The 15,502-nt window shown below is 52.2% G+C and overlaps 1 protein-coding gene across 10 annotated transcripts in view; it reads right to left on the bottom strand.

Moving 5' to 3' along the window:
- Positions 1-1,615: 1,615 nt before the first annotated feature.
- The window catches only part of DENND2B (DENN domain containing 2B), a 163,446-nt gene continuing 149,559 nt past the window's right edge, over positions 1,616-15,502 (bottom strand). For all 10 annotated transcript variants that reach the window (XM_043903620.1, XM_043903648.1, XM_043903668.1 and 7 more), the window contains 8 exons: positions 15,325-15,465; positions 11,370-11,518; positions 7,365-7,542; positions 7,058-7,099; positions 5,405-5,516; positions 3,833-4,072; positions 2,927-3,013; positions 1,616-2,397 (listed from right to left, as the gene is read on the bottom strand). In XM_043903620.1, coding sequence (XP_043759555.1) covers positions 2,363-2,397; positions 2,927-3,013; positions 3,833-4,072; positions 5,405-5,516; positions 7,058-7,099; positions 7,365-7,542; positions 11,370-11,518; positions 15,325-15,465 — 984 coding nt within the window. In that variant the 3' untranslated portion in view covers positions 1,616-2,362. The remainder of the gene's footprint in view (positions 2,398-2,926; positions 3,014-3,832; positions 4,073-5,404; positions 5,517-7,057; positions 7,100-7,364; positions 7,543-11,369; positions 11,519-15,324; positions 15,466-15,502) is intronic.

The raw sequence follows: 15,502 nt of genomic DNA, 5'->3' as shown, positions 1-15,502 counted from the left end.
GGGAACCCCTAAGGTTAAAATAACACTATTTTAAAGCTACATAAAAGGTACAGGTTTTAAGAAAGTAATTTACACCTATGTATCTTGTGATCTGATGACATATCTGAGGATTCTTTGGAGACATAAAAAAGAGAGGGAGAGGAAAGGGGGAAGAAATAGGACCTTTGGAAACTATTATTTTATTAAGGACTCCACTTCGTGATTCATGAAACTGAGTTAAAAGTGACAAGTTCTGGAGGTAACAACACCCTACTCTGGACTTTCTGGTTATAGCCGCTATCTCCTCTTTTTACCTCACCTGTAAAACCAGCTTCATGAGGCCTCAGTGAGTGTGCCCTCCTATTCTTGGAAGATGCCAAAGCCAACTATGTAAGACGCTTTTTCAGAGGAGACCAATCTGTCTTCCTAAAAGACAAAACCTCTGCTTTATAAGGCAGACAGCAACCCCAAACCACACACAGACTGGGACCTGTGCAGGTGTCACTGGAGATGGGGAAAAGGAGGAAAGGGGACTCCAGAAGGTATGGTCTCCTGTTTTAACAAGTAGGATAGAGTGGAAGGACAGGAAAACTATGGTTCAAATCCTGCCAGACCCAAAGCCAATACCAGTGAAGAGAGTTCCAGCTTATTGCCCCATCCTGGAAATTTTCAAGGTCTTGTCTCTGTGAAGGCCTTGGGTGGACAGAAAGCCTAAGCCACCCATATTCTCCACCTTACTTCCCTCCTTGCTTTTCCAAAGAATATAGCAAAATTTTCTGCATGTACACCTCTAAGAGTTCCAATGGAAAAAAACTTCACAGTGTGACATGGAAGAGCCATAAACAATGGGCCTGAGCTATGAGCAAGCCCTGGGTTGTCTTTAGCTGGGCTTGACTCTACCAATGTTAGGGTACCCAGTGATGTCATAAGGGCTTCATACTGAATAGGAAAATGATAAGATTAACCTAACAGGGGAGCCAAGAGGCAATAAGCATTCTTTCCATCAGTGGGAATACACGGAAACTGAACACTTGGCTATTGGAGAAGGAAGCTAAGCTAGAACAATAATTAGGCATCTTCTAAGACCAGTCATCACCAACTCGATGGACATAAGTTTGAGCAAGCTCTGGGAGTTGGTGATGGACAGGGAAGCCTGGTGTGCTGCAGTCCATGGGGTTGCAAAGAGTCGAACACGACTGAGTGACTGAACTGAACTGAAGACCAGTCATATGGGGCTTCCCAGGTGGCACTAGTGGTGAAGTCACTAGTGGTCTACCCAGTGGAGGAGACGCAAGGGATGAGTTTGATCCCTGGGTCAGGAAGATCCCCTGGAGGAGGAAATGGCAACCCGCTCTAGTATTCTTACCTGGAAAATTCCATGGACAGAGGAGCCTGGAGGACTATAGTCCATGAGGCCGCAAAGAGTCAGACACAACTGAATGACTGTGCGCACACAAGACCAGCCATACAGCTCAGGCCAGAGAACTCAATTTCAGGGGAGGTCAGTGACCCACCCACACGAAAGCTGAACTCTTAATCAAGTACTCAGTTCCCTGCATGAAGGTGCTTCATCCTGCCTCAGCCCGTTCCCCTGGAGAAAGAACTCTAGATAATGAAGCCAAGAAACACATGAGGCTCTGGGCCCAAACAACTATACACTGTTTATTGAGAACACCCGTAGATGGTGGGAAGGAGGGATGCCCTGTACCGCATCATGGCCACCGCTGACTGGGAGCTGGGCCTGGAGGACACTAGCAGAGCTGGAGGGTGGGCTTCCCATGACTCACTGACCATCACAAAGGTGGGAGAAAGAAGAGAAGGCCAGGCCCGAGAGCCTGGTACCACGCTGCAAATGGGGGTTGATTGGCCTTTGCCTTTCAAAAACAGACGGTTAGGGGAGGGAGACTACTAGAAAAAAATAGAAACTCTAAGATTTAAAAAAAGAAAAAAGTCTCATACATGACAAGACAGCATGTGCTCTCCAGGGCCCGAGACTGGCAGCAGGGGCCGCAGGCAGGCAGGCAGGCAGGCCAGGAGCCTCCAGGGGAAGATCAGTGGTTCGGCTGAGACAGTCAGCTGCACATAATTGGCCAGTCACCAGCACCCAGCAAAACTTCATCCATGCTCGGGCAGGGCAGGAAAGCACCCGGCCCCTTGGGAATATACAAATATTTACCAGATTCTCTTTGCTTGTTACAAAAACATAAGAAAGCTTACAGCAGATTATTTACAAACAGTATCCTGGGATGTCGTGAAGGCAGAGGTGGGCTGGCTTGGAGGATGGGGTCTGTGGAGGCAGAGCGGCCACAGCAGCCCAAAGGGTCCTAGGCTGGGCCCCCTCCCCAGGCTCTGCAAGGCACTGGACTCTGTCTGGGGAAGGGGCTTAATTCTTCTTGTGGAGAAACTTCATTTTGTTGCCTGTGGGCCAGAGAAGGTGAGAGTGAGAATGTTTCAGTATCATCGCTTCCAATAGTCCTAACTCTAAGCGAGAGAGAAGGATTAGAAAGGCTGGATTGCAGCTAGACTAGGATAGTGAAAACACTCCAGAGCTCTAATTAGGCTCTGGTATTAATCATGAACGGCCTTGGGCAAGCCATGTAACTTCTTTGGTCTCAATTTTCCTTTAAAGTGAGACAAGCTATGATTCTATGGTTCAGTTGGCTGAGCTCTTTGAAGGGAGGGGAGCTTTGGCTATTTCTTAGTAGACCCTCCCCTTATAGCCATGAGGAACACTCACTGGTTCTAACGACCCTCATGTTCACTCAGGAAGGAGTGCGCCCCAAAGACCCAATTGAGGTGAAGATCTGTCAGATGTCCTGTTCTGTCTAGAGCCCTAATATAAATTCCCATTGTCGCTGGTTTATTTAGAGTAGTTTGGAGTACAGATCCCCCAGCCACCCCACCCCCTCCTTGCTGAACCTGTCTCATCAGTGACAAGGCTGCTTACCCAAACCACGGAGAAACTTGTTCATTCCACTCTGCTCGGTGTCTGGGAGTTCCTCTAAATACTGCTCCACTCGCTGCTCAAAGAGGCCTGGGGAAGAGGAGGAACAGGGAAGAGAACAGTCCTTGGAGGAAGGGAAGGGAAGGCCCCTGTTGAGTGGACCAAAGGGAATAGATCCCAAAAAGGGGGGGAACCAAAGACCTGGGATTGTAACTTATAGGAGTATCCTGTCAGAATCCAGACTGGCTCATCAAAACTATTATTGATGACACCTCACTGGTGTTCACTGCTGATGGCCTGAGCTGCATTATGGCGAGGATGCAGCGTGGTATCAGAGCTGCCCCCAAGTGGGCATCTTCTCCAGCTCCTTTTAGACACTCTATCATGTTGTTTCAAAAGGTTACACTAAAGGGACAGTACTGGTGGACAGAAGACGCAACAATCCTGAGGTTAGAAAGGTCTTGATGAGAAGAAAAAGCTCTAGAGTGAGCAGAGCTGATGAAATAACAGAGATAACCTTTGTTCTCTGAGTGCAGACTGCCACCAACTTAAGACAGAGAGCTGGCTCAGTTCTCTTCAACCCTGGATTCTCAGGACTCCCTAAATGGCACAATCTGGCCTTTTTCTCTAAATAAGGACCTGTGAAGAGGGGCAAAGTGGAGATAAGCCCCACTCTTTTGCCACAAGGCTCCAGCCTGTGCCCAGCCTAGTAAAGGCACTTTCTGGGGCAGAGGAGAAAGCGCCCTTGGCAGTCCCTCTTAGAAGAAAAGGGACATTAGGAGGCCTGCCGTGGCTGATACTGATGGATGCTCACTGTGCCTGGCTACTCAGCCTGCTGGTAGCAGAAAAGCCGGAGAAGGAGACCGGATACCCCTCAGAACCCTCCACCCCAGGCTCTTCTGGCCTTACCCTTTGCCCGACACTTTCTCAGCTCCCTGTCTTGGATGAAGCCAGCAAACATCTGAGACTCCATAAAAACTTCAAGAAAACGGCGGATGCTTTTGGAGGCCACAGACTTGCGGAAAGCCTCCCGCTGAAAGGCCCTCTCCCCCTTCTCGCTCTGGGTCAGGAAGAGGGAGTAATGCCCAACAGTCTCCACAAAGAACCGGATAAACACCTCCGACACCAGCCCATTGAGGGTATTACATTCTGGAAAAGAAAAGAAAACCTTTGAGGTTCAGGTCCAGAGCCTGCAACCGCAGCCTCCAGGGGATCTTGTCTCCATCTCCTCAACTAAACTGCAGCCAGAACCCTCATCTGTTCTTGGAACTTTAGCTCTTGTGCTCCCAGGCTTGTAACTAGCTCATGAGCCAGGAGGTTGGAAACTGTGCTCTGAACATGGAAGCTGGCAGATACTTGCTGAATGAGTGAGAATGGAAATCAGAGACCAGAGCCCCACTCCCCCCTACACCTCTTGCCCTCTGGTGGTTTCCCTGGCTTCACAGGAAAAGGAAGTTCCTCCACCTCCTGTAGTGGCTCAAGGCAAGGCCTGAGACAGAGGAATAACTAGCATCCTATCAGCAAGAAGAGTCTTTGTGGTTGCCAGTTGTCTTTGGGTTTTTCTTCCCAAACTTTCTGAGAAAAAGAAGAATTAAAGGCAAGAGGGGCTGCTTCTGGGCCACCCTAGAAGCAGCCCTGATGTTATCTAAGTTTCTGAACTCCTTCTGATAAAATACTATACTATTCCTCTCCCCTCAAACCCAATCAAGCCATAACTCCCTGAACCACACTGGGAGTTGTTGTTCAGTTGCAAAGTCGTGTCCGACTCTTTGCAACCCCATGAACTGAGCATACCAGGCTTCCCAGTCTTTCACTATCTCCCAGAGTTTGCTCAAACTCATGTCCATTAATTCGGTGATACCATCCAACCATCTCATTCTCTGTCATCCCCTTCTCCTCCTGCCCTCAATCTCTCCCAGCATCGGGGTCTTTTCCAATGAGTCGGCTCTTCTCATCAGGTGGCCAAAGTACTGAAGCTTCAGCATCAACATCAGTCTTTCCAATGAGTATTCAGGGTTTATTTCCGTTAGGATTGACTGGTTTGATCTCCTTGCTGTCCAAGGGACTCTCAAGAGTCTTCTCCAACACAACAGTTTGAAAGCATCAATTGTTCAGTGCTCAGCCTTCTTTATGGTCCAACTCTCATACATCTGCACATGACTACTGGAAGAACCACAGCTTGGACTATACGGACTTTTGTCGGCAAAGGAGTAGGGCTAGAGAATTCCAGGCTAAAGTGAGACCAAGGTCCTATATCTGAGTTTTATCAGCCAGGTGGGTCTGGTGCACAGAAGCAGGGTCCAGGCCCCATGAGGCCCAGGCCCAGAGTGGAGCGAGTCTAGGACCAGCTCATGAACCAGGAGGTTGGAAATTGTGCTCTCAACATGGAAGCTAGCAGATACTTGCTGGATGAATGAAAATGGAAATCAAAGACCAGAGCACCACTCCCCCCAACCACTGCATGGGGCAGGCCTCACTCACCATCATCGGAGTCGCTGTCTGAGTCCTGGGAGATCAGTTCGTTCTTCCTCTCTAGAGCCTGCTCCAGAGCTGCCTGTAACTTCCTAGGTAACAACGTGTCCTCATCGTCCATCTGCAGGAGAAGGGAACCACACAGTGAGCACTTACTTTGTGCCAGTGCTGTCTGAAGAGCTTGAATATATAAGCCTGATTATATAATCTCATTTCATCTTCCCAATAACCTTGATCATTTTACCAACCTCATTTTTTTAAAGATTTTATTTTGATGTGGACCATTTTTAAAGTCTTTATTGAATTTGTTACAATATTGTGTGCAAGCTAAGTCACTTTAGTCTTTTATTTTTAAATTTTTATTTATTTATTCATTGGCTGTGCTGGGTCTTTGGGGCTGCGAGAGGGCTTTGTCTCGTTGAGAGTGGGGGCTACTCTCTAGTTGTGGTGCACGGGCTTCTCATGTGGTGGCTTCTCTTGTTGCAGAGCACAGGCTCTAGGGCACTTGAGCTTCTGTAGTTGTAGCACATAGGCTCAATAGTTGCATCTCTCAGGCACTAGAGCAAGGTCTCAGTTGTGGCAGACAGGCATAGCTGCCTCAAAGCATGTGGGATCTTTCCGACCTAGAGATCAAACCCGTGTCCCCTGTATTAGCAGGCAGATTTTTAACCACTGGACCATGAGGGAAGCCCTCACTTCAGTCTTGTCTGACTCTATGTGACCTTATGGACTATAGCCCACCAGGCTACTCTGTCCATGGGATTCCCCAGGCAAGAATACTGGAGTGAATTGCCGTGCCCTCCTCCAGGGGATCTTTCCGACCCAGGGACCAAACCTGCGTCTCTTACGTCTCCTGCATTGGCAGGTGGGTTATTTACCACAAGCACCACCTGGAAAGCCGTGTTACAATATTGCTTCTATTTTATGTTTGGCTTCTTGGCCACAAGGCATGTGAGATCTTAGCTCCCCAACCAGGGATCAAACCCGTACCCCCTGCCTTGGAAGGTGAGGTCTTAACACTGGAGCACCAGGAAAAGTCCCTATCAACTTCATTTTAAGAAGAGAAACTAAGGCATAGAGAGAGGTTAAGAAACTTGCCCAGGGTCACAAAAATAAGAAGTGTGGAGCAGGTGGCATTCACTGCCCAGGACCAATAGGGGTTCCCACCCCAGCACCACAATGAAGTCTTCCCAATTCCTCCATCTTTGGCACCAGTTGGGAAGCAGGGTTGACTGGGGGGCAGGGAAATCACATGTCTCAGGCACAAGGTTAGGCTGCCATGCCTGTCTCTATATTCTGATTCAGTGTCCATATCTTGACGCTTGGTATCCAAGAGATAGAGCTCTGTCAGTGGTGTGTGTAACAGACTACATTCCCAAAGTCTATGGCATTAGATTATGTTTCTTTATACAGGCCCAGGAGAATTTCTACCACTCACAGAGACTTTTTGAAGTTGACAGCAATCACAAACCTTTACATTCCACCACATTCTGTGAATCATGGATAATCCTCCAGCAACTTTTCAACTGTCTGCTCTGTGAATGTGGAACCCAGAGCTCAGCAGTCAGCCATGAGGGTGGAGTATGTGTGTGCAACAGTGCTAGGTACTCTGTATCAAACAAGCACCACCCTGGGGCAGGCCATGCAACGTCCCGCTCTTACCTGTCGGATGAATCGGTCAGACCCCAGATTCACCATCAGTGCCTGAGAAAGAGAGTCATGAAGGGCAGTGATTTAGGATATGAATCCCTGCAATGCCCTGCACAGATCTCCTGGATTCCCAGGGTCAGATAACAGGAAGAACTCCAGCCAGAGAGAGGCCTCCCAGGGAGCAAGGAGAAGAGCTGGAGACACAAACAAGAAGATCCCAGCAGCCTTCCCCAACCCCTTCCCCTTCTGCCCTTCCCTCCTGGGGGATTCTGTTCCTTCTGTCCCATCCTCTCCACAGCTGGTTCCCCAGGTGACCCACCTCTTCCACAGGCAGCTCCTTCAGTTTGGGGAGGGAGCTGGAGAGCAGGCCAACCAGGAAAGGGGTGGGACAGCAGACGATGTCAATCATGGAGGCCGGGAGGACAGGAATGAAGGTGTGCTGCCAGGAGAAGGGGTAGAGCAAGGCCACCACCGCATGGGAGCAGCTGGACAGGGTACTGGTAGACAGACAGACAGACAAACACTGAGCCCAGGCCCAGCACCTTGAGGGAAGGGGAATCAGTGCCTGCTGGGCTAGGCTCATGACCTCCTCTCATGTTAAACCTCCCAGGGCAACAAAGACGCTAAGGAGGTTCAGCCTGGGTCTGACCTAGCAGACTGGTGAAGTCCCCGCATCCCCCCTGCTCAGGGCCACAGGGCCAGCAGTGGTGCCCTCCTTGGTGGCTATACCTAGAACAGCCATGAAGGTACATAGCTACACCTGAACACACACACACACCCCCCCGCCAAGGGCCACCCAAATGCACAGGTGGGCCTGACCTAGTTTGGGAGGATCAGCTCAGGCCAGGGAATACAAAGGCAAGAGTGATCACAAATTCATAGTGTGTGAGAACTGGAGGGTCCTACAGAGGTCATCTTACCAAGTCCCCATTTTACAGCTGGGCTCACTGATAACCCAGGGTCAGTCTGGTCAGAAGTGGCAGATGTGGGACACGGCCAGTTTTCCTGCCTCCCAGCCCAGTGTTATGTCTACTGTTCCCTACTCCTCTAACTGGAGAAAGTGGGCTGACCGAGTGAGGCTGGCACCATTCTCACCCACTTCCGTCTTTCCTCTCAGGCTCCAAAAAAATGCCAGACTTCTCAGTGGGTCAGCCCTTTCTTGGCCTAGAGGGGACTCCAGGCCTCCAGCACCATATCACAGAGCTGGCTGTCCAAGCAGAATGACCAATGGAAGACCAGAAGGAGAATCTCCCCAGGGCTAGCCAGAAGGCACAGAAGTGAGGGCTGAGGGCTAGTATGGGTCACCAGTCACCACAGGAGACACACCTGGCCTGAACCATCTACCTGTCAGGAGAGGAGTCAAGAACCGGCTCCTCAGGGCCATATCACAAATGAGACAGTGGCCCAGAGTCATTCTTGAGCCTGCTTTTCCCACCCTGTCTCTCTGCATCTATGGGTCCCACCTACTAACTATGAAGGCCCTGGGCTCTACCTGATTGGCTCCAACAGGGATTATCATCCTTTCATGACTAATGACCACCAGTCAGAGAACATGGTTCCAATCCATGACAGAAACAAACCCTCTTTTCTAGAAGGACCTCTGGATGTTCACAAGTTTCTTGGCAGCCGGTGCCTTGCTTGGCTGTCCTACCACCCCAGGGACAACTAAAATACTGCTGGGTCCTGAGGCAGAGACACAGGTATCCTGGCCCTGAGAGCCCTTTGCCTGGGGACAGCACACCCCAAACCCCAAGGGAGCCACCTGAAAAAGATCTAGAAAAGGGCCATCTCAGGGTCAAAGGAAACACTGACCTCCACAATGCCTTCCAATGGGCCTGGGACTTGGGAGGCAGAAGGCTTGTACAACCCTTAGGGTTGATCACTGCAGAGCTTGTGTGTGTGCACGTGCACACATGCACACACACACACACACACACACACACACACACACACACACACACACACACACACACACACACACACACACACACACACACACACACACACACACACACACACACACACACACACACCCACCCTCCCAGTAACACAGACATCAGAACTAGGCCAGAGGGACTAAGCACTTGTGGACAGCCTAAACTGTGAGCAACGGAACGAGAGCTGGCTGGACTCCAGCCGTGTGTGCCCTCACTGGGCTGCCTACTCTGCCCTCTCCAGTCAGAGGCAGACCCTGAGCAGGGAGGGCATCTTTTCTAGACCCAGGATTGGCAGGACTTGAATGCCAAGCCAGGCCAGAACAGGACCCTGGGGTATTTTCCTCCAGGAACGGTCCAGGAATGTGTTCAGAGGCAGCTGCAGCCACAGGAAACAATCACTGTATTCACAGCCCTGCAGGAGCCAGGCTGGGCGTGGGGGGGTGGGGTGGCAAAGAGGAGGCTCTGCCCTTGGTGAAGGACTGAAACCTTCAGGGAGAGAAGCCTCAGGGCCCAGGCTCTGCTAGGGGCATCAAGGTCTGATCACGCCAGAACCTCACAGCTGGGGAGCCAGGGCTTTGCTGGCAGATGGTGAACACGGACAGCAGAGAGGCCCCGGGGAGCTGCCATAACTGGCTAGGTCCAGCAGCCAGCTCTATCCCCTCACAAGGCCTAATGAACCCGCGACATGCACTGTGCTGTACTGAAAGAGCTGTGACGGGAAGCGGGGTTCGGGGTAGGGGGAGGCAGTCTTCATTTCTAAACCTGGCTCTCTCTGGAAAAGCCAGAAGCTCTGGTTTTTCTTCTTCCTCACTTCTCCTGGGCTGAGGGTGGGCCCAAGTTCCTGCCCCAACACCCTGTGAGAGCATTTGGGAGTCCATTTCTCCTGCTTCCTTCATGACCTCCTCACACACACAAAAGAAAGTGCCCAGGGATCCTGGGCTTACTGGGGGAAAAGCCAGGAGGAAGAGTTTTCTGCCCCTCATGTCAGCACCTAGCGTATGTTCTGGCACATAGCAGATAGCTTAAGAAATGCTCTAAAAGACTGAATTAATCCACCACTCTAAAGAAACTACTGCCCCCCGTGATGACAAAAAAAAGACACAACACGTTGCTGAGATCTTGTCCTATCCCTGCCTGTCCCACCCACTATATATACACTCTTTGCTATGGTCTGAATGTCTGTATCCCCTCAAACACTCAGTGATATCTGAGGTCCTTAGGTCATGAGAGTGTAGCCCTCATGAATGGGATCAGTGCTCTTACAAAAAAGACCCCTCAGAGATCCCTCACCCCCTACTTTTTCTGCCATGTGAGGACACAATGAGAAGCCAGCAGCTATGAACTAGGGAGGGGGCCCTGACCACAATGTGACCATGCCGGCGCCTGGATCTTGGACTTTCAGCCTCCAGAACCATGAGAAATAAATTTCTGTTGTTTATAAGCTACCTAGCCTGTGGTATTCTGTTTATAGCAGCCCAAATGGACTGAGATGATCTTTAAAGAAAAACAAAACAAAACCCACCTTGGCTGCCTAGAAGGACTCAGCTTCTACCAGAACACCTCACATCCAGTGACATTTCCTCTATCCCCTCCCTGACCACAATCAGATCTTGGCACCTGGAATTCCTCTGCCTCCAAAACCATAAATGCCAACATGTCAGACCAAGACGTGTGATTTATTCAGCTCTTTTCTTCTTCAACCAGCTCCCCTGCCTCAGTGGCAGCTCCAGTCCCCTGGACTTCTCTTGCCCTTTCCTAGGCTGGCCAGCCTCCCTACAAGCACTCTTCTCCCCAGCACCCTCAAGGCCCTCACCTCGTCCTTCTCAGCAAATCGCCACATGCCCGCCCTGGGTCACTCCATTCAACTGCCTTCTCCAGGTGACACCCTTGCTGGACGGCTCAGCACTCCTCATACTAACCCTAGTCAATGCCCTCATCCCTTTCTCATGGGGGCTCTCCCCAGAGTTCATCACTCTCTTAAAACGCAGCATCCTACAGAGACGGGCCTTGCGTCCCCCTCCAGGGGAAACGTGGCTGTCTGCCATAAGTCTCCTTCCTTTCTTACCTCTCTCTATATAAATAGGTTTGTACCTATACAATCTTGGCTGCTGCAAAAGAAGCAGCGTCTGTCCTTCTCCCTCCAGCCAAGTCCTCCAACAGGCCCTCAACTCTGCCCCCTCATGTACTCGCAAGCAGTCATCCTCTGACCAGGTGTGCTAACCTATGCTCTCCATTTGATCCTTCTCTCACCACACACGCAGTCGCACCCACACACACACTCTCCACTTACTAACACAGTGGCTGGCATACACAGGGCTCGTGTACACGTTGCTCTAATCGGCAGGCATGTCCTCCCCACTTCCCCATCTCCCCCTGCTGGGCCTTACCTGAGCTTATCTGCCACAAAAATGACCCGACGCTCCAACAGCAGTGAGGCGAAGATGCGGATGAGCTGACGCACGCTGAGGCAGGTAAAGAGGCACTCGAAGTCCACGTGCTCCAGCCGGGAGTCTGTGGGCCGCCGCAGCTCCAACACCTGCAGGAGAGCAGTGGGGGAAGGGGGTCCAGGCAGATCAGCTGGGCACCACTCCCAGGTCCCACACAAAGCGACCTGAAGCTCGCTTCCCTCCCCAGTCTCTCTCCCGAGGCCTCCACTCTACTGCCCGCTATGCAATAAGCCCCAGTCTCCTCCTCCACTCAGACCGCAGCTCTGCTTCCACAGTCCTCAGCCTGCGGGCAGGAGGGCTCACTGCAAACAAGGCGGAGGCTCCAGGAGAAGCGGGTGGCCAGGCTCTGCGGGAGGGAGGAGGACAGCTGACCACTCCTACAAACCAGCAGAGTGAAGGAGTCTCCCCGCACGGTCCTCCCTGACCTTTTGCTTGTCTCAGCCCCATGTGGACGGACCCCCACAATGGATCACGGCTCCCCCATGTGGTTCCGCTCACCCCTCACCAGTCTCTGGAAGGACAATGCTAGTGTCCCTGTTGCCGCGCCCCCTCCCTTTCCCACAAGGAACCGTTTCCTTGGAGGCTCTGCCCTGGCCTCTTTTAGTGTGTCTCATCCCCATGCCAGGGACAAGGAAAACACTGGGAAATGGCTGGCTATTCCACAGCCTGTCCAGGAAGAGGCCTTTCTTGATCAGGGCCAGACCTAGCCATCTTCCCTCCAGTGGGGCGGTAAGACCACTCCCAAGGTCGGCGATGTGGCACAGACAGCATTCCCTGGGGGCAGGCATGAGGGTGGAGGGTGGCGATGACCCTGGTAATGAGAGCAGGGGGAGCTGATGGCGCTCGGGCCAGGCCAAAGCAGCTCTCACCTGGGCCTGCCTGGTCCTCCCTGGTTCCTCAGCGAGGTGGGCGGCATGGACACCTCGGCCTCCAGAGAACCAGGAGGGAAAACGAATTCCCTCTCTCAGCCCTGTGGAGTCAGAGCTCTCCCCCAAGGGCTTTAGCCACCTCATCCCATTTGTTCCTCCTAACTCCGAGCTCAGTGGTCATCCCTCTGGCCCCGGGGAAGCAGCACAAGGGGCACAGGTTCCCCCGAGGATGTGTCTCTTTTCAGAGGTCTGTTTCCATGCTGTCTCTCCCACCCGATGGTGACGTCCCAGAGGTTCTGCATTAGCAGTATGCAGGGGACACTGGAAACGTCTGTGATGTAGGCTGAAGGAATCCCACACCGCCATCACCCCAGACGCCTCGGCACACCTCCTACTCCTAGCCCTGCCCCAGAGGAAGTCACAGTGAGGGTCCCCTAAGCCTCCCTCCTGAGAGCCTGCATGCAGTTGGCACCCTGTGCCTGGTACCCGAGAATCTGGACTCTCCAGGGAGTGAGCATTCACACAGGCAGCTTGGAGGACCTGGGCTTCCTTTCACTCACCTGCCCCTCAAGGAGATCATAGTCTGGTGGGGCTAAAGGAGCCTGAACGATCAGCCCATGAGCTTGGTGTCAGGCCAGGAGAAAGGTGTAACTTACATCTACACAGGGAGCTGAGAGGGCTGGGAAGAAGGGTAACCATCCCGTCTGGGGTGGGGCAGGGGCAGGGCAGGGGCAGTGGCTCAGAGCACAGGATGCTTAACTTGGTTGCCCAAGGAGATAAGAAGGCAAAAGAAAGCAGAGTTCACAGATGTGAGAGGAGGCTGTGAGTGGGCCAGGGCCCTGTCGTGAAAGACTGACTCCCAGGTACTGCTGTTGGACCTTCGGGGCAGGGTCAGAGGTCCTGCCCCCAGGCTACTTGCATGAAGCAGAAAGTCTATCCAAGAGAGGGTGGGAGAACAGATGCCACAAGGAAGGCCGTGAATAGCACTCGCCACTCCCAGCAAACCCAGTGCTTCTCTAGTCAGACTCTCTCCACTGCTTGCAACAACAAATATATTTATTTCTCCCTCTCCTCAAACCCAGCACCCACCGCTCACTCTCAGAGGATGACCTTCTTTCCCATTTGGAGAAAACTGAAGCTGTCAGATGAGAATCCAGGATCTACAAGCCGTGGCCCTTCCCTGCCATCACACCAGAGAGAACCCCCTCTCTCCTGTCTCCCCACAGAGCCCACTGCCCACCCCCAGTCTCACTGTCCCCTCCCTCTGCGGCTGTTTTAATCTCTCTCTCCCTCTCTGGGCCATTTCCACCAGGACCCAGATGACCACCTTCAACAAACTGGCTCCACATTACCGCTCAACCACTGCCCATTCCTCCCCACAGCCAAGCCTCTGGAAAGCTATCTCTGCAGGCCATGCCCCTTTGTCAACCCCATCCACTTCTCAACTCTCTCCACTCAGGCTTCTCGCCCCCCTGACCACCTGAGGTTCTGGAATTCTGTCTTGTCAAGGCAGCCCGCCACACCTGGTCCTGACCTCACCTCATCATTCCTTCCTTGGTTCCTGCTGCTGCTCCTCTACTGCAGGACCTCTAAGTGCCGGAGGCCCTCTGGACTTCCTCCTCCTCCCTGTCTACACTCTTTGCTACTAAACATCTCCTCGTGGGGGTCTCACAGGCATCTTAAGGGTAATGTGCACAAAATCAACTCTTCCTCCTCACAGACCTGCTCCTCCCTCGGGTGCTCCATTGACTATCCTGCTGCTCAAGCCAGAAAGCTGGGAATCAGCCTTAAAGTCTCCCTAACTCTATTCCCCATTTCCAGCCACTGCAAAGTGCTATTGATCCTGGTTCTAAAGTACATCTCAAACCCATCTTCCTCCTCCATCTTTCCGTACAGACCTTAATCCAAGCTCCATTCATCTCTTGCCTATACGAGTGCAACAATACCCAAATCGGTCTCCCTGTTTTCACCCCAGTCCACTATTGACATAGCAGCCAGACTGGGCTTTTAAAATCGTATCGCAGATCCTAGAACCCAGCTTGAGATACATTCCAAAACGCTGAATTTGGCCTGCTGTGACTGGGCCCTGCAGTCTCTCCACGCTGCTCACTCCCTTTTTCAACCATCTTGGGCTTCTCCAGTTCCTCGACAAGCATACACACGTTCCCACCTTTTGCCTTTGGGTGCTGTCCCTCTTCCTGGCATAGTCCTTTCCCACATACATCCTTCTCTTTCAGTCTCCCTGTCCCTGTCCTCACTTCATCCACTTGACTCCACTCACCCTGGGTGCCTAAGAAAAGGTGACTTCCTCAGAGGAGGCCTCCCCTGGCCCTTAGTCTGAAGGAGATGTCCCGTCACACACTCTCCCTCCTGCCCTGTCACCTGCCCTGACACTCTGGGGAGTTATCTGTTTCTACGGGCAAGTATTTATTTAACACTGGTCTCTTCCACTTGACCACGAACTCCACAAGCACTCATCTGTGCCCCTCTTTAACTGTATGACTCTGCCCCGAGTTCCACAGGAACCCTGACTGTGAGACAGCACATATTCCACAGACATCTGATGAGTGAAGAAGAGGCGGCCTGCAGCTTAGTCCAAACAGGTCCGGGAAGGCCCTGGGAGTTGCAGAGAGGTGAGCGACAATCACAGTTCTGTCACTCACTTTCTCAGTCCTTGTCCTTTGAAAAAGTGAAAGTGAAGTTGCTCAGTCATGTCCGACTCTTTGCAACCCCCATGGACTGTAGCCTACCAGGCTCCTATGTGATTTTCCAGGCAAAAATACTGGAGTGGGTTGCCATTTCCTTCTCCAGGAGATCTTCCCCACCCAGGGATTGAACCTGGGTCTCCTGCATCGTAGGCAGATGCTTTACTGTCTGAGCCACAGGGAAGTCCCTGTCGATTAGGTGTACAAATGTGCTGAGCAAGGAAGGGGCCGTGTTCCGCACCCTGGAGACAGCCGTGGGCTCGCAGGTCCCATCCCAGCCTCAGTCCGCGACCTGAGAGAGGAGGCAGCAGAAATCCCTACCTCATTGCCAGCCCCTGGCAGGAAGGTCTTCACTTTGATGGTCTTCCCTGGGGCGGGGAAGGGTGATTCCATGAGACTTCTCATGAAGGGATAGACCAGCGCAGCGGAGATCCCACGCCGGCGCTCCACCTCATCGAGCACCTGTGCCCACCGCCAGCAGCCCAAAGAGGAAGGAGGT

This window comes from Cervus elaphus, chromosome 1 (assembly GCF_910594005.1).
Source record: "Cervus elaphus chromosome 1, mCerEla1.1, whole genome shotgun sequence".
Taxonomy (NCBI): Eukaryota; Metazoa; Chordata; class Mammalia; order Artiodactyla; family Cervidae; genus Cervus; species Cervus elaphus.
Note: the sequence above shows the minus strand (reverse complement) of the source record. Positions and strands in the feature narration are given on the sequence as shown.